General features: G+C 44.7%; 1 protein-coding gene across 1 annotated transcript; it reads right to left on the minus strand.

The window, feature by feature from the left end:
- Positions 1–174: 174 nt before the first annotated feature.
- col9a2 (procollagen, type IX, alpha 2) lies at positions 175–16,852 on the minus strand. The gene is made up of 32 exons (XM_041955565.1): positions 16,716–16,852; positions 15,295–15,369; positions 14,166–14,201; positions 14,002–14,064; positions 12,087–12,140; positions 11,751–11,786; positions 10,085–10,108; positions 9,896–9,949; positions 9,722–9,775; positions 8,451–8,501; positions 8,309–8,365; positions 8,150–8,203; positions 6,763–6,816; positions 6,591–6,644; positions 6,070–6,123; positions 5,886–5,939; positions 5,684–5,737; positions 5,545–5,598; positions 5,403–5,456; positions 4,440–4,484; positions 4,279–4,332; positions 4,118–4,171; positions 3,983–4,036; positions 3,818–3,889; positions 3,457–3,492; positions 3,281–3,325; positions 2,835–2,867; positions 2,517–2,663; positions 2,367–2,421; positions 2,031–2,219; positions 1,856–1,933; positions 175–1,422 (listed from the first exon to the last, which is right to left on the minus strand). Exons 1-32 carry the CDS (start codon positions 16,785–16,787, stop codon positions 1,217–1,219), a joined length of 2,076 nt encoding a protein of 691 aa, XP_041811499.1. The 5' UTR covers positions 16,788–16,852; the 3' UTR covers positions 175–1,216.
- Between the last annotated feature and the right edge of the window lie 1,132 nt (positions 16,853–17,984).

Raw genomic sequence — 17,984 nt, forward strand, 5'->3', positions numbered from 1 at the left:
TACGATTAAAGATTAGGAAGAACAGGAGAAATGAAAGGAAGCAGAGCTGAGAGAGGTGAGCCAAACTAAAGAGACTCATTTCCATTCCCCACATGATACAGAAGAACATTACATCGTATAAAAGGTTCCTCTTTATTGGTTTGGGTTGACCCGAACAGCCAGAAATAAAACCCTCTTTACATATGAGTATATGAAGAACAATAAATAATTTCTGTTGATGAAAATAAATCAGTCATTAAATCGCTGACAGCCTGTGGAAAGTTGACAGTGGCATAGGAAGCACATTCGGACTGATTCGTTTGGAGAAAAAGTCGTTATATCTGTAGGAACTTTTTATTACTCACTGAATTCATTAACACAGGATTTTTGTTGGTGCATATCGTAACCCATTTCTTTTTCTCTACATAATAATCAACACACATTTACAAAGATTTACAGCACTGCATTGTGGGAGATGGGAGTGCCCATCGGGATATGCTGTTGCCAGGCAACAAGAGGAAGAGATAAAGCTAGTCGTTAGTTTCTAAAATGAGACTTGGGTAGAAAGCGGGGAGGGGGAGGGGAGGGGGCCAATGTACACATGAGGTAAATCAGGGATTTCACTCAAGCTTATAGATGAAAAGAACTACATTTTACAATACAGTACAGTACTGAGTGTAAATTTAGGCTTTAATCATTTATTGGTCCTTTTTGTACACTTTGAAGGCATCAGGTGTGACGTCTCAAGAGAGGCAAGGCATTCAAACTTCAAACACGACTGAAACAAAATGCTGCATATGTAAAACGGTTCAAAGTGACCACGGTGGACGAGAAAAGCACCTTTCACCGCACTTGGTTTTCGGCTCCTCTCAGCTCATAGATACTGTGGTGGTGGGAGACAAGGAGATGCGATATGAATCTGTTCCTCGCTCACTGCTGGAACAGGGCTGGGATATTTGGATGGGACTGACACTGACATCATCCAAAAACACTAGAGAATTTTTAGGGATGTGGGTGGCTGTGAGCTGCTGTTGTCATGGTGATGTGGGGGATTATGATCAAGAGTGTGTCCCACCAGTCAAAACTTCAGGTTGTCAGTTTCAGGAGGGGGCGCTTAGACACCCAGTCACTGTTTCCGTCCCCCACCCCTTCGTCCTCGATGTTGTCCTGCTGAGAAGGGCGGCCTCTCTCCCCCTCTCTCCCAGGTGTGGTGAGCTGCTCACGGAGAGACAGCTCTCTAAACATTGGGTCCTTTGATTGTTCCCGCCTCCTGTAGTCTCGGGGAGGTGTACGCTGACGCAGCCAGACACATCGCCGTCTCGCAAAAGCCTGGGAGACCCGGCGCACCCGCCTTACCGGGGCGACCGGCCTCTCCGGCCGCTCCCTGAGGTCCCCTCTCGCCGTGCCTACCGTCCCGAGCCACGCCATCAACCCCTGGAGGACCTGAGGAGGCGGAGGGTTCAACATCAAGGAGGCGTTTTTACTGATTCCCAGGGAGCACGACGACTAACTGCACTGTTTCATCTTTCTGAATCCCACTCTGGACTTGAATTACACATTGTATGTATGCATATATTTAACTTGTGTGTGTGTGTGTGTGTGTGCGTGTGTGTGTGTGTGTGTGCAGGAGTGTCTGTATTCCACAGTTTGAATTAGTGTGTGCTGTTGCAATCCTATTACATTCTCATTCAAGAGCATCTGTTAAATGACTGGAGTTAATGATGCTTTTAAAATGCCTTTGAGCAGCCTCTGCTGTGGCAGGAGCTGAAATGCCAAGTCCTTCACTTTCTTATTGTACCCTTACTCTTCTTAACCTTTGGTGACTGTTACATACTGGTTTACATTCCACGTATGTGTGTTAAGCTTCAGTTCTTACCCTGTATTCCTGGGGGTCCTGGTGGTCCTGGATGGGGTTTACCGGGATCTCCTCTGTCTCCCTTCGCCCCTCTCTTTCCTAGGGAAGACAAAAGAGGATGCACACTAAAAAGCTACACTTTCATCTGCAGAGTCATCATATGTAAACGTACTGATACTCTACTGTCCATTTCTACCTTTAAGTCCCGTGTTTCCAATCTGTCCAGGTGCTCCAATCATGCCAGGAATGCCACGGCCACCAGGTAAGCCATGTGGGCCCTGAGAGCCAGGTGACCCTGGAGGTCCAGGAGGCCCTGGAGGACCCATCACACCTGCTCCACCAAGCACAGCTCTCTTGGCGCTCACCGCCACTGCTGCTAGCCTCTCTGCAGCGGAAGAGAAAGCACCATCATTCTGATTAAATTACCTTTGATGACGGGCAACTGATTGCTCAGGAGATGAAAGTAGGGAAATGAGCTAATCTAATCTCCCCTATGGACATCAAAGGTGAATATTCAGGTCGAGACGCTCACCCTGCAACATCTTCAATACCACTTCAATAATATGCTGGTCAGATGCATCACGTCCCTGGAGAGAAGAAGAGGCAACTGAGCATCCGACCAAGTGCATTAATCAATACGCTCCATGCATCATAAATGTGAGCAGGAGAGAAATAAACTCACTGCTGCTCCCTGAATGCCCGGCATGCCGGGAACTCCTCGCTCTCCATTGAGACCCCTAGGACCAGGCAGTCCTGGTGGTCCGAGGTCTCCGGGTTTACCAGGGTCTCCGGTGGGTCCATTGTGTCCAGCATCGCCCCTAATCCCTTGCTGCGACGAGAGGAGCATTACGGAGGAGTGAATTTATGGAGACTGAAGAAAGAGGCCAGTTAAAATTGATGATGTTTGAAGTAAAATCCAAGAAAGAAAGATGGAAACAAATGAAGGGAAGGAAGCATTTTTGTGGATCAGTGGTTAGGTTTCTTCACAGCGCAGCCTCACCTGTCCTTTAGGTCCCGGTTCACCAGACAAACCCTGTCACAGCAAACACAGAGGCTTTGTCATTTCCACATTCATCACTTCAATCCATCATTTCTGCCTCAGAGACACTCATTGAGCAATAATTCAAGGATGAATCTTGTAAATGAATGTCTAAAAATGCTGCTTCAAAGAGCCAATGCGCATCATTGCTTCACTGTCATGTAAATAGCTCATTTGCCATCTGGATTATTATGGGGATTTGTATGCAAATTCAACAGACTTCCTCTTCTTCTTAACTTCTGAATGGTTATGACATATTCTGCTATGCATCGCTCTGCTTTTATGCCTTAAAAGCCAAATGTTTAAACCTCCTTATCTAAAGCCTGCAAGTTTTAGCACTTTTGTGGTTCCTTGTAAAAAGAAGAAAAAGTTTGAAACAGCTTTCGTTGCGCACTAATGATGTTTACCTTTTCACCTTTCTCGCCAGCCAATCCCTCAACACCGGGGTCACCCTAAAAACGACAGAGAGAAAAGGATCAGGAGGGCGAGAGAGATGGATGATCGTGGAAAATATGTGTTAACGTGCAACAAAATGGGATGAGTTTCTGACAGTCTGGTTCAAAACAGCAAAACTGCTACTCACAATGTCTCCCTTCGACCCAACCTTTCCTTGGAAGCCCTGGAAAGAAAGATGAGTTGAATACGTGTACTGTACATGCCGTCAAATTTAAATTATAATATCCTCCCAAAAAATAACTAAATATTGATTCAGGCCAGTGACACCACAGATCACAAAGTAAGAAAGATGTCTCAGCTCTGAAACATGGAAGATGAGGATGCTTAGATTATCATTTATATTGCTTATTTATATTGCTTGCCTCATTCACTGATTTACTGTGGACTCGTGGGTTTCATTCATGGGTAAACACTGCCCCCAATGGACAAGTCTGGGTAAGTAAACCATTAGGAGGAGTGTGTGATTATGGGCAGGGATGCACACAGACCTTGTCTCCCTTGGTTCCACTAAGACCCTGGGCACCAGGAACACCAATTGGTCCTCTCTCTCCTTTGTTCCCCTGTTAAGAGAAATCAGATTTTGTCCAGGAACACAAAGCGACGGATAAGATCAAGATTGTTTTTAGACAAAGAAATGCAAAGAAGGATCTTACAGGCTTGCCGACTACTCCCTGTGGCCCAAGTTCTCCACGCTGGCCTCTGTCGCCCTGCACAGATCGGGTAAGGTGAGTATGTTTGGATCACAGGTGAAGTTTCAAGTGCTGTCATGTAACATCCTGGACTTTTACCTTGGGTCCAGGAACTCCTTCCATACCAGCCTCACCAGGAAGACCAGGCTCACCCTTGAGGATTAAAGTTAAAGTACAATTACGCACAATGTCACGAGACAATTGCAATCTTTTTTGTGTGGAAAAAAAAGCCATATTTTGTGAATGTCTGCATGTGTTACCAGAGGTCCGGGGGCACCGGGCATGCCAACATGACCCCGAGATCCAGGCTCGCCCTAGCAAGGGGAAACAGATGATAAGACAAAGGTATATGTTTAAAAAATGAAAATGAGAAAATGCAGCCACTATAACATGATGTAATATGAGTATTTAAAATGCTTACCTTAAATCCAGGTCCTCCCTTTGACCCGGGGCTGCCAGGCAATCCCTACAGACAGAAAGAGCAAGACTAAAATTAGAAGTCAGAGTCTGCATCTCGAGTGGCCAAGTGGTCCAAACGATATAGTCACAGCATCCCCGGTTTGAGTCTGGCTGGACTGTTGTAGGCCTGTCCCCTACACCCAGCACAATACAGCCGGAAATGCTAAAGAAAAATCTCAAAGAGAAAAACAAATACATTTATATCTTCTTCTCTGAGAGAGAGTGAACCTGAAAATGCAAGTGACAATGAAGGAGGATATTAGTGTGTGCAGGGAGTCGGTGGTAACAGTGCTGATGCCTCATAATAATAATAATAATAATAATGAAAATAGGCCGAGCCGCTGTGCCAGTTATTGACATATACCTTGCAGCAGGCTTCCTTGCAGTGATTATGTGTTTGCGTGTGTGAGTGTGATGGTATATCACATCAGGGCATAAAGCGGGGTAAGTTACGGCGTTTGAGTTTGCAGCAGCGTTAGTGTCACCGCAATGACCACACAGCAAAGTGTGCATCTCATGCTCCATTACCCCTTAGTCAGAATGACGCGCACACACACATAATCACAACTACACACACACACACAGCATACCCAATAGTCTGATTGTGATAAATCACTCGCGGTGGGAGGGAGAATGCTATTTCAAGGTGGTTTAAATTCTAAAACAGCGTGGGTCACAGGGTCGCTTCTAACCTGGATGAGTGCCCAGAAAACAAAACATACCAGAATTTACAGGCGGGTTCACACTGCTCTCCCCTGTCTGCTCTGGCTTTGTTGAATGAGGAGGAGAACAGATTGACCCCCTACGTGGTCTGAGTGACAACAAACGTTTACAGATGAGCCTATTTGCATGTGCCTTCAGTGGCACAGCTGAACAACCCTCAAACAAACACATTTCCCCACTACTACACTGAAGGATCACTCACCGCTGCTCCCTGAGGACCAGGAGGACCAGGCATCCCGGCCTGACCAGGGCCACCCTGCAGCCAAGAGAACAGGAGAAGAATAAATTGCTGTCTTTAACTGAGATTGAACTTGCTCATCATCATCATGGCTGGCAACCCTTACTTTTAGTCCAGGAATACCAGGTGTGCCATCTTTTCCATCGATACCCGGCAGACCCTGAAAAATCAGGCAGATGAGTCACTTGGCACGTTCTCTGAAAAAGATTGCAACTGTGCAGTGCACAAAGAAGAGATCTACTCACATTCTCCCCCTTTTTGCCAACCGCTCCCTGTGGGCCCTGGATACCACGGCTGCCCTGCAGAACCAAACCAGTCAGTGTACTCACAATGCACATTAGGATCACTGTCCCCATTCAAGTCCTGAGAAATGTTTCGGATTTTTTTGCCTAGCGTCACAGCTTTGATAATAAACTCCAAGGGACAAACGCCAAGAGAGTCACCTACTTTGTCTCCCTTGTCTCCTGCCTCTCCGGGCGGTCCCTGAGGCCCCTCCTCACCCTGCAAACAAAGCAGAGAGGCTTACTTTAGGTGTACTGAGGGCACCTGTTTTTATGTGCAGTCAACTCTGTTTGGTGCGTAAGTGTGTGTGTGTGTGTGTGTGTGTGTGTGTGTGTGTGTGTGTTCTTACAGGAGGCCCAGGAATTCCTACAGGTCCGTTGATGCCCTTGTAACCACGAGGCCCCTGCGGGAAAACAAAAAAGTGCCATCAATCACTTCAGATCAGGGAGTATGCTAAGTCACGATAGCCTACTATTCATTGTGATAAAGGGGTAATTAGCGCTTAACTCACTTCACTAATGGGAGCTACACAGAGAGCCAGCCACTCTTGCTTTGGCACTAAGCCGGGGCGCTAACTTGGCTAACGCGGCTAATGTTAACAGTAAGACGGATGGCTACAGCGGATCATTAACTACAGATGGAGGCACGGTGGACCCAGACAACCCCAACTCATTAGAGGAGGGGAGAGATTTGTGTTAGCATCATTTCCATATGTCCCCATTGCTGGTAATGGATGATGTTTGTATAGTGGGGGCAGGTCTGGCTGTGCCTCCTTGGTGCTCATCTAAGAATGAGAACAGGCTCGCGCCCAAAGAGAAAGAGGACAAAAAAGTTTTATGTGGGCAAAAGAAAAGAAACGGCGGTACTCACTGCTTCCCCTTTAGGACCCATCATTCCTGGATAACCCCTGAGACCCATTGGACCCTTAGAGGGGAGGAAGGGGACACAGGGTGAGATAGAGACTGGGCCAGGAAAACAGAACAATATTCGCCCATGTTTCAAACTCTGCCAGATGCATAAAGAAGTTGAATTGACAGCATACCGGAGGTCCTGGGATGCCCTGCTCCCCAGAGATGCCCACTTCTCCCTTGGTGCCCTGGTGGAGGAAAAGGAAAAAGAACAGGCTGATGACTTCCTCTCGTTCTGTGCTGCACAGCTGCCCGCCACCAATCACGGCACATTCAAACATTTTCACAAAGCTGTTGGAGGTCCTGATTTTGTGGACACTCTGAACTCTGAGCTGGACAGAAACTCCGGTTAAAACCAGTCTAAAACGATGCTTGCTGGTTAGCTCTCGATGTCTGCGCAGGCCAAGTCAGGCGGCTAAAGCTAGCTGGTGGAAAAACCTACCAAAAGGCTGCTCGGGACGATTTATCTGTGTTGTCACAGGACCAGTGAGACATTTTGAGAAAGACACTTATTCTGTTTGTGTCTGAGAGTCTCATCTGTTTGTTAAGTGAGGAGTTGGAGACAGGCGGTGATTAGCTTAGCGGCTAGCTTGGCTGGGATGCTAGGCGCTGCAGCCACGCCAGTCACTTCCTGGAAGGAGGGATGTCACTGTGAGGTGGCCAAACGACCAGTCAAGACTCCAGGAAGTCGCCGCACGCAGCCGCTGTTTGCCAAGAAACAGTTACAGTGTAAAGTACAACTCCCTAAAAAAACACAACTTGTGGTTTTTATATTATTGTTTGTTTACAAATTCAACAAATCAGATAGAGGTTAGTTTACAAGGGCTAAGGATATTGTTCAACTTTGTGTCCCTCTACATCCAGTCTTTATGCTAAGCTAAGATAATTGCCTGCTGTATCAGCAAAAAAATGAACTTTGGCATCACATAATCATCAGAAAAGCAGAAAAAAAGCACATTGTTCATACGTGGTGTGTGTGTTTTCGCTTGAACAGCCAGTGGGGATGTAAACAGCTCGTGCTGGTGGTCTTTAAGCAGAAAAAACAGAGACAGAGGCACCACAGTGCGATCTGGAGCCTTGGCAGGTCTTCTAAGATGCTGGCCTGCCTGGGAGGGGCGGTAACTTGGTGCCTTGAGTGTTTTGAGCGTCTGAGGCTCCTTGTGTGGGTAGATCAGAGGCTAATTCCTGGGCCCTGGCTAGCCGCTCCCTTGGAGCCCACTGTGTGCTCATTAGCTCTGCTTAATACAGCGAGGTGAGAGGGCTGCGTGAACCCCGACCCTCTCATCCTCCCCTTCATGTACCTGGCTCTTCACCACCTCTTTCATCTGGATCGCTGCATGCTGACTGCAAGGCCAGGGCCAGGCCTGACTAATCGCAGCCAGATTAGTGCCAGTCATGTGCCTCGGGGGGCTTCATTAGAGCTAATCCTGGCCTCTGCTGGTCCTGAATGGTGGGTGAGTGTGCTAGCCTGTGCAACATGTTCACGTGTCTGTCAGTTCTTGCAGAGATTGTGCAGCTCACCATTTTTCCTATGCTACCGGGATCTCCGAGAATGCCAGCACGTCCTTTGTGTCCCTAGAGGGCAACAATCAGTCAGTAGGGTGTCATAACAATTTTGTAATGCAACATAATCACAGATGCTGAAAAAACTAAGCGTAATGCTTCAGGAGGACTCCTCACCTTGACTCCCTGCAGTCCCTGGGGGCCTTTAGGTCCTGCTGGACAGTTAAGAGGACACTGTTGTCGAGAGAAGAAAATATACGGATTATGAAAAGTGAAGTCAAAACAGTTGTGTAAGAAAGGGAATGTCACTAGATCTCACCTGGAAGTCTGCGCTGCCTTCTTCTCCACCAATAAACTTCCCTGGAGGACCCTAGATAGACAGATGGATGGATAGAGTCACTTGGTCACAGTTGCCTCTCCTCCCATGAGCTGAGCCAGCACTATCTCCCTCTATCTATTTCTCCCTCCATCTTTCCTTCTCTGTGTTTATAGATTGAGTTAGAAAGTACGTAAGTAGAAACGTATCTCTACAGGGGATGATGTATTCCTGCAACAGTCAGATGAGACAAGCCACTGATCTAATGGGGGTTTATTTACCCTAGGACAGCACTAAAGCTAAACAAATACACTCCCCTGGGCTGGGAACATCACTCTCAATGAAGACACCTTCCCTCCTTGAAACCACTCGGCGATGCACACAGGAGAGTACATACACCGTTGGAAGACAGACTTGAAAGTGTGCTGCTCAGAACTGTTTGCGGTACTCCACCGCCTACTGTCTGCTGGGACCTGCACATGCTGCAGTGTGCAGGGCGCTTTGGTCTCACGCAGTACTTTCTAAAAACACATTAATTGCTGCTGGTTTAATAGAACAGAGCACGCTTCAGCATAGCACGAGCAGATGTGATGCTGAGTCTGTCAGAGATTTACGCTGTGATCTCATTTAGTAACATATACATTAACTGCAATTAGACTGATGTTACTATAAGCTTGATTAAGCCCAATGAGCTGCTGGTTGCTCTGTCAGTTTGCCCACAGCTGTTCTCACCAATCTCACAGAAAAGACAGGATACATGTGCTGTGCGGTCTATCAGCCGATAAGACCTTACTGCAGGCTGATATATAATTTTCAGATTTTATAAACTCTCAAATATCAATATCAGTATTAGTAGTTATTGATATTGTAACTACAGTGTTTGTTTTCTACCCTAAACAAAGTCTTGAACTGTGTCGAGTCTTAAAACAGTATTTTCAACATCCCCATAGAAGATAAAGGAAGCTGGATTTACAGGAGGTGGACAAAATAACAGGGATACCTGCACAGTGTGATGCAATACAGGGGGTAGTTTGTATTCCTCTTAGGTCGTGTTGTATGTTGTTATTGTCATGTATTGTATGTACAGAGGATGTTCCTGTCATTTTATCCACCCCTGCTGCAACAACATGATACTCGACAGCAGCCCAGCCTCTTAATCGCAGCTTTTCCAGAGTCATTTTAGCACCAAGATCATCTTTGTTCCATTAAAAATCAGAGGGAACGACAGATGGAGAAGATCTTTATTGGACAATCAGTCCTGGGTGGACACTTACGGGCTTGCCAGGAGGTCCAGGAAGTCCTGGAGGTCCAGGTGATCCCATGACACCCTAAGCAGAGGAAGGAAATCAGGAGCTGAATATGTGAGGCTTCTGGCAGCTTATAACATGATTAGAAGATGTGTGTAAGTCATGAAGGCAGAATAAAAGAAAGTGACGCTTGTGTCTTACCTTTGGTCCAGTTGGTCCAATCTCACCTGGAAGTCCAATCGGCCCTGGAGCGCCCTAAACAGAGAGACACGGAGAGCAGGGCAGAACAATATGCGCATGTCCCACCAACCACAAAATTATTTCCACACCTCAAAGCGGAGCCATTAAGCGATAAAGGCATAAATGTATGATACCATACAAGCTACTTACAGCCAGTCCTGGAAGGCCGAGTCCCTGTGTGGACAGAAGGGACGAGGGGTTAAATTACTGTATAACAAGTGGAACCAATCCGTCAAAGTATCAATTAACGTTTGCGAAAGCCAATTAATAACGGCAGCAGTAATTCAGTAATTCGTGTGTACAGTGTCAGAGTGCGGGGTAAACAGTGCTCAAGAAGAACACAGACACAGAACGCAATCAGTTTGTGTTTGCTGTGTCTTTTGCTTGGAATTAATTATAAACAAAGTCATTAAGTAAGTAAGCCTTCTTGGAGGAAGAACAGCCCACAGGGCAGGATCTCCTGTCTGTGCAGCGTGAGGCAGCTGGGTGTACAAGCGCAGCCCCCAGACAGGACGCCTGTTAATGCTAAACAAAGGATTTAACTAATAGCGCTGCGTTCAAGCATGACATTGGATGACTCTGAACCTAATGTTTGAATATATTGGATGATGGCTGATAGGTGGACCCTGAGCACCACCTAGTGGCGTCAGGCTGTGCTACAGCTGAACATGTTGAACTGCTGAAGTGACTGGCCCTGCATCCAGTGTGCGTGAGGTAAGCGGTTGCATTAAATGATATGTGGAACTGTGGATGGCAGCACGCTTCTTCTTCATTAAGGACCACGTATAGGAGCACGGCTCGTGTCAGATGTAGAAGGCATATGCCACATCTGGGAAAACTAGACCCAAAAGGGGGCACAGCTGGTCAGGCATTCGGGCATGACGGAAAAGTGACTCGGGAGGTTGCCTTATGAAACCAGCTGCGAAACAATATGTTCGCTAGGAAACTGACTAGGCTTCAAACAATGCCTAATCCAGCCGTCGTAACTCATTTTTATAAGTATCATGACAGCCTTTTATCTAATGAGTCATACTGTACCTTATATCGATATGCATAAGTACATTTACTCAAGTAAGACTTTATACTTACTTACTTTACTTACTTACTTTATACTTTAACTCAACCAAAATATTCTATTTTCCACTCCACTCGATTTTTCTGGTAACCATAATTGCAATTTACTTTTCATATTTTACATGAAAAACATACGATAAGCTTAGAAAACACACAATGCATTGAAGATGTAACCAGTGGTTCTGAACCCTCTTGGCTTGTGACCCCTTACACAGAAGCAGGATCTTCATGGGGCCCCTGGTCACGTTTGAGATGCCTGAGTTGGTAGCAGGTGCCACAAAAATGACATTTCACCTTGAAATTACTCAGACGGTTTTGTTTAAATAACTGTTCAGGCCCAAGAAGGGAAAATGTTCCAGGATTTCATAGAAAAGTAAATAGAGAAATGTCCAAAAAAATATATTACAACTTTGTTTTTTCTTCTTTAAAATGAATAGATCCTCACATGACCCCTCAGGTTAAAACAAACTCTATATAAAGTAGCTGAAACTGACTTCACCTCAACTAGCTACAACAGTAAAATACCATCATATCAGTAACAATCTGATAATCTGATACATAATAATGAACTATTTGTGTAAGAACTTTTACATTTTTTAATACAGAGCTTTTCTTGTATTAGTACTTTTACTGAAGTAAAGAATCTGGATACTTCTCCCACCACTGTATACAGCATACATATGCATTTATCCTTTAAAACACTTTGTAGTTGAAAAAAAGTGATAGCTAATAGTTGACTTACAGGAGGTCCAGGTTCACCGCTTGGTCCAGACTGACCCTGCAGACAACAGAAAACAACAACATAACTAACAGACATGCTGGAATCTTACACAAATAAATGAGGACAACATCCTCAGGGCATGAAAGCAGCAAACAAGATGTTCAGTGTTATAATGAAGGCAAAATAACATTTTATTCCTCTGATTATTCTCTCGCAGGCGTTCAGCATCATGCTCAACATCACAATGACAAGATAATGGGAACGTGACCCTGAGACTTTCTTGTTCTGAAAATGACCCTCAGGAAATATGAAATGTGTTCTGTGATGATCGTCTCAACTGGAGGTTTAGACACTTGCCTTAGGGCCAGGGCTCCCAATAGGACCTCGATCCCCCTTTGCTCCGATCAAGCCCTGGAGGCAGACAGAAAGAGGTGTTGGCAGGCAGATATGCTAGACATGTATATAGGGGTCAGAATAGCAAAGGAGGTTAAAAGGGAAATGATCGGTCACCACTGTGCTTTCCACAGGCGAGATGTGACTTGAATTCACCCTACAATAGAGCTAATCACACATTTGATCGAAGTTGACACTGTTCTTGTAAGTAATTAGGAAACAAACCCCAGATTGAGATTCCAGGGCGGATTACTGGATAAATCTCTGAGGAATGCCTGCAAGTGTGTGTGTGTGTGTGTGTGTGTGTGTGTGTGTGTTTGCTTCTGTTATCATGTGACCAAGAGGCATTAACAGCCAATTCACCCACCTACAACAGGCTGAAGCAGCAGCTTGCATTAGCACAGCTGAAACCAGGAAAACAGTCAATAAGTGAAGCGCCCCAAAGCTTTAAAATGATTTTAAACTCATCTGCTTGTCTGAATCTCCAACTCCTAGAAGCCAAGTAGGTGTGATCAGCAAGGGATTATGGGTGTGGATGTATATGTAATTTCTGTGACTGAAATAGTGAAATCAGATTTAAATGCAAAATCATTGTGTTGACAATAAACCAATAAGAGTTCAGTCATTGGAAATTACAGACCCAGCCCACAGAGGGAAGGTCTGAATGCTTTAATGTGAAAATAACACAGCAAATGCACAGAAGCCTAATGTCGCCCCATGACCTTGTTTTCATTAAAAATCCTGAATGGGAAAAAGGAGGTTTGAGACATTACGACAAGAAAAAGCACGGATAAATGGGAAGAATTAAAAACGTTTTAAATATTACATTAAAGCTAAAAACAAAGGCTGAACGCTAATGACTTTCTAATGACTTAAAAGTCCTCTGTGGAGTTTTTATTGTTTTGTTTACATTCAGCACTTCTCATCCAAACCCACTCAGTAATATTTCTAAACCATTTTCTCTCATTTCTCATCCGCAGAGTCAGACCGCGCCTCGGCTACAGTAGAAATCTTCTGAAAAACTGAGTAAGTGGACTTTGAGTTTTGATTGTTCTGACAAACTACGACAATGTTCAGGTCCTAAATGTGCTGAGCAAACTCTTTGCTGATGAGGACTGTGTGACACAGCTGAAAGCTCAGGAAAAAATACAAGTGTAAGTAGACTTTGAGTTTGGGATTGTTCTGTCAAACCTGTGAAAGTAGTTTTTTTTTTTAAATGTATGTCACTCCAGTCTCGCGGTGTACTCTATATGTGTGTCATCGTATGCAACAAGTGACACAAACAACACTCATCAAAACACTGCTCTACAGCGCCACCTGTGGCCAAAAGTACGACAGAGTACCTTTAAAGTTTTGAGCTCATAATCACTCCTGGCTGTTTTTCTTTGGTTTGTCATATTATTCATGATGGCCCACACTGCGCCCGTTTGCTTTAATTTGATATTTAAGGATTCTGTTTTTTCAGACAACAGATTTAACGGATTTAACTGTTACCATAATAATAATTTGTGTCTCCAAACTTATAATCCAAACTTATAATCATTTAATATTTTAAACTCCAGGAGAGCTCTTTAAGGCACGCACTTGGCTGCTATTTCACAATGAGTTCTAATAAGAAAAATGACAGTTCAATTCTGTTTCTTTTATTTTGTTGATCGGTCCCATGGGATTTTTTTCAAAATTCGTTACCTTGGTTTTCTCCTTCTTTTTTTGTTTTCACAGTAAGCCTCTTAGAATATTTCTTTTGGGAAGCAGTTTTTGTTATCATGTCATTAGTATTTTCAAAGCCCTTTCTCTCTATTTCTTGCACTCCTTCTCTGTCTGTGTCTTCGTTGTTTCTCTCAAACACACCAAATACTGAAATCAACCAATTACTTACATCAATGCCATTCTCTCCTGGTGCTCCATCAGGTCCTGGCTCTCCCGGCTCTCCCTTTTGTCCCTACAATAAAAAAACCACACTATTGTCACGGACAAAACCAAATCTGGATGAATCCAACATTTAAGTTTTTGTAATATAAATCGAGTACAGTACAAACTTACTGGTGGACCAGGGGACCCAGGAAGTCCTTTATCTCCCTGCAGAGAGACAGAGCAGAGATGTTCTTTCATTGATCAGAGAATGGGGTTTGGATATGTTACATGATAATCACCGTGAATTACCTGGTTAATTAAAAGGTTAATAAATGAGACAAAGAAATTATCAACAGCCTGTGTGCCTGAGTGGTGAGGGTGCATTATGAAAATGGACATCATGGGAGAAGTTGGGAAAGAAACACAGCTACTGAGATGGTCAACGTAGCTTTGCATTAATAATGCAGAGGCCGAATGCAACATTCATGATAGATTGCAACATTAATACCATGTTCTTCCAGGCAGAGACACATGTTCAAAGACTCCAGTGATTACAGTGTAAACTATCTTTAGATGAAATCAAGGGTTTTTCTACAAAGGCTGGATTCTCACGCTGGTATCCAACCTTTCCCGTGGCAGAGACCCAAAAAGGAAAAAGCCACAGTGTAAAAACTGCAGGACAGGCGACACCTTCCAGTGTGGACTAAGAAACATTGCTCTTTTCTTTGCAGTGGGGGGTGTTAATGTACTAACTTGTCTCAGCTGCACTGGGGTGACAACATAATTCTGAGAATTTACTGTAACTGAGCGTATCAACCAGTTACAAGTCAAAATGCACAAAGGGAATAACTGGGAGATGCAGATAATGATGTTAAGTTTAAAATCATAGACTTTAGCTGATAGTTGAGCTGATCTAAACAAATCCAGTATTTAATCTCATCATCTGATTCTGGATCGTGGAACAGACACCAAAAATTCCTCTTCACAGCCAGGCTTTTACAGGCAGTTTGTTTCCTGCTCCACGAGCCCAGCAGCCACCATTCACAACATATTTATACAACCTGTGTGTAGTTAACGCTGAGAATATCTCAAATGTATCACATTACTGTGACACAAACTCAGGATTGAGGCAAGGGTCCTCTCTCAAAGACCCCTCTCTCTGCTGGGAACAGGGCTCTTTTGTGCCGGCATGTTTTCGTTTGCGGTGCCCTCTGCTGGTAAACCTGCAGTACTGCAGAGCTGCACAGCGTTGGTATTTCTCCAGCACAATGATGGTCTTTGTGACAAATCTGCTGGGCAAACCTGTGTGGATACTCACATCAATGCCGTCTGACCCAGGGGTGCCAGAGGGGCCTGGTGGGCCGGGCTGGCCCTGAGGTCCAGGTGGACCCCTCTGAAACACAGACAGAAAGACATTTTAAGACAAGTAATGACACACAGTAAACACTGAGCAATTCTTATGGAAGTGCACAAATACCACAACAATATTATAAACAGTAATATCCAGTGGCAACATGTTGCAGGAAATAATACCAAAAGTTAAATTTATAGTTAATGTTTGAAAATCAGGTTCTATCAAAGCTCATTTTTAATACAATTTTTTCTATGTACAAAATTGAAATACTGAAAAATGCACGTCATAACTTCAGATCCATTAACACAGTCCTGGAAAAAACAACAACAATGCTTTCAAAGCATCCAAATAGCATTTAAAGACTATGTGCTGTACAGATTACTGGATTCAAATCAACTGAGCTATAGCAAATAATGCAGCAATAGCATGTGAATAAACAGTAAAACTTGTCACAGGTAGACCTGTGTCAAACTGATCAAGTCTGGGCAGATTACTGCGTCGGGTTCACTGACATCAACTTGGTGTCGACTATGAAAGCGTCACAATGAAAAAGACAAAAAAAGTTGAAAGAGGAAATTGGAAACTAATGAATAAAATTGGTGAAGGAGACGGTGGAAAACAAAGGACTGAGGAGGAATGTGGAAGGAGGGGTCATGAGACTGGCACTGTTTACCCCCAACACCCCCGCCTCACCCCCTGCATCCCAATGTCTCCTCACCCTGTCTTGAATATCAGCTCAGTGGGTGAGTCAGTCCATCAGGGTCTAAAATGTTAATTTGAATCCAACCAAAAGGTTTAAAATTAAAAAAAACCAAGAATAATCCTTTAGAGTGATAACTGCTAGACGTCCAGGAGATAACATGTAGGTGATTGTTTGAACGGGGTCTTTCATGGTCAGTGGACAAAGCTTGTGTGCGTGATGTGTGTGTGTCAATGTGCCCGCTGATTTCCATCTCTGTCGAGGCTGCTGGGTTTGTCCATTAAAAACTAAAAAAAGTTTCTTCCATTCTTCCATTGATAAAAATCTTCTTGGCCATAAAAAAAGTACCCCAGGTGACGGCACATCCTTGAAAAAGAGTCCATAGACAATAAGGATGATAATCCACAGACGATAGTCCGATTTCATTCTGTCTCTGCAGCAGAAAACCCATTTCAAGCTCATCTCTCTTATGCATGCATGCAATAAAGCCAGATGGTCGCCTCGAATAGATCTGTGTAGATTCAACCTCCAGCATTTTGATTGCTTCAACCAGCACCAAGACAGCACACAAACTATAACATCACCTCAAGAAATCCAGTGCACAGGGGCCCTTATCCCCACTGACCCCCAGAATAAAGGAGCTAAACCTGAGCAGAGCAGGTCTCAACCTCCCCTGTCCACTCACCACTTGGGCCAGAGCCAGGCACAAGGTCTGCAGTAGTACCCAGGTCTTCAGCAGGGCAGAGAGAGCAGCCATGGTCCCTCTCCCCTATCTGTCTCTCCTCGGTTCACCAAATCCTCTCTTCTCGCTCCTCTTTCCGCTCCCTTACTCCTCTGCAGGCCGGCACAGTGCGGAGCTGGTGGAGCAAAGCTGTCCGAAGGGAAGGAGGGGTGGTGGTGGGGGGGCTATGTGCACTGCCCCGAAAAAATCCTCTCAGGGGGAAGGAGAGAGCTGAGAGTGGAGAGGGATGGATGGAGCGATGGGGGGGTTGGGGGTGGAGAAGGAAAAGGACAGAGAAAGAGAGAGATGTAATCCTGCTCCACAGGCGGGCCCTGAAAGCAGAAGAAAAACACTCTATGCACCCAGTAACACTGTGGGCAACACACACACACACACACACAGACCTATTTATAGTCATACACACACAGTATCTCTAAACACCTCAGGTTTTTACATTAGATTTGGTGCAGGAGGAAACTCTCTGGATTTGTGCTGAGCAGGCAGCCTCTGTCACTGTGATTGGATGCTTAATGAATGATTAGCATATTTTTACAAGGTTCTGAAGCCAATTGGTCTGATCAAGCTCCTCCCAATGGGAGGGGACCATTGAGCGACACCTGGGTGTAAAGCCGACTGTGGAAAACACCTAAACACAGGCCTTTGAACAACTCTCTGCCTTTGCTTCTGTCTCCCTCTGTAAGTGTGTCTGTGCTGTCTTTTTTTCATGTACCCAGAGGCTATCATTTGCATGGTGGTGTAAATATCTGCAAACATTTCCCATGTGAGTGTGGTACCGCACAGATGAGAGGAACAGGAAAGCTCCTCAGAGGATAAAATGAAAGGGATTCAATCAGAGAGGTAAAGGGGACAGCGGTCACTTTATCAACAAAAACTCTGACTGTTAAGTGTAGACATAAAATGTCAAGCAACAGAAAGCAAATAATGTACCTGATCAACAGGCCCCTCTTTATATTCTGGGCATCCACTCAAACTCTGTCATTTACTGACATCTAGTGGTCGTTTTACTGAAAGCAGCGAGTTCCCACACTAATCAAACGTGGATGTTAGAGGCTGAATAAACAAAACTCTGTTTCACACTGGGAATGTGAAAAACGACCTTATAGTGACCCCTGTTGTACAGACATTACATTACAGCAAATCCAACAATTACCTCTGCGTCCACCAGATGGCAGCAAGTACACACGGAACAGGTGGCAGTCTGCAGAGCAGCTT

Source organism: Chelmon rostratus, chromosome 16 (assembly GCF_017976325.1).
Source record: "Chelmon rostratus isolate fCheRos1 chromosome 16, fCheRos1.pri, whole genome shotgun sequence".
Lineage (NCBI taxonomy): Eukaryota > Metazoa > Chordata > Actinopteri > Chaetodontiformes > Chaetodontidae > Chelmon > Chelmon rostratus.

Excerpts from the sequence above, each read along its gene's own strand:
- col9a2 (XM_041955565.1), bottom strand. The coding sequence starts at position 16,787 with ATGGCTGCTCTCTCTGCCCTGCTGAAGACCTGGGTACTACTGCAGACC. Across the intron at positions 6,645-6,762 it reads AGGGCATCCCAGGACCTCCG|GGTCCAATGGGTCTCAGGGG; the intron begins GTATGCTGTCAA and ends CTCCCCTCTAAG. Across the intron at positions 5,738-5,885 it reads CAGGAGACAAGGGAGACAAA|GGCAGCCGTGGTATCCAGGG; the intron begins GTAGGTGACTCT and ends TTGGTTCTGCAG.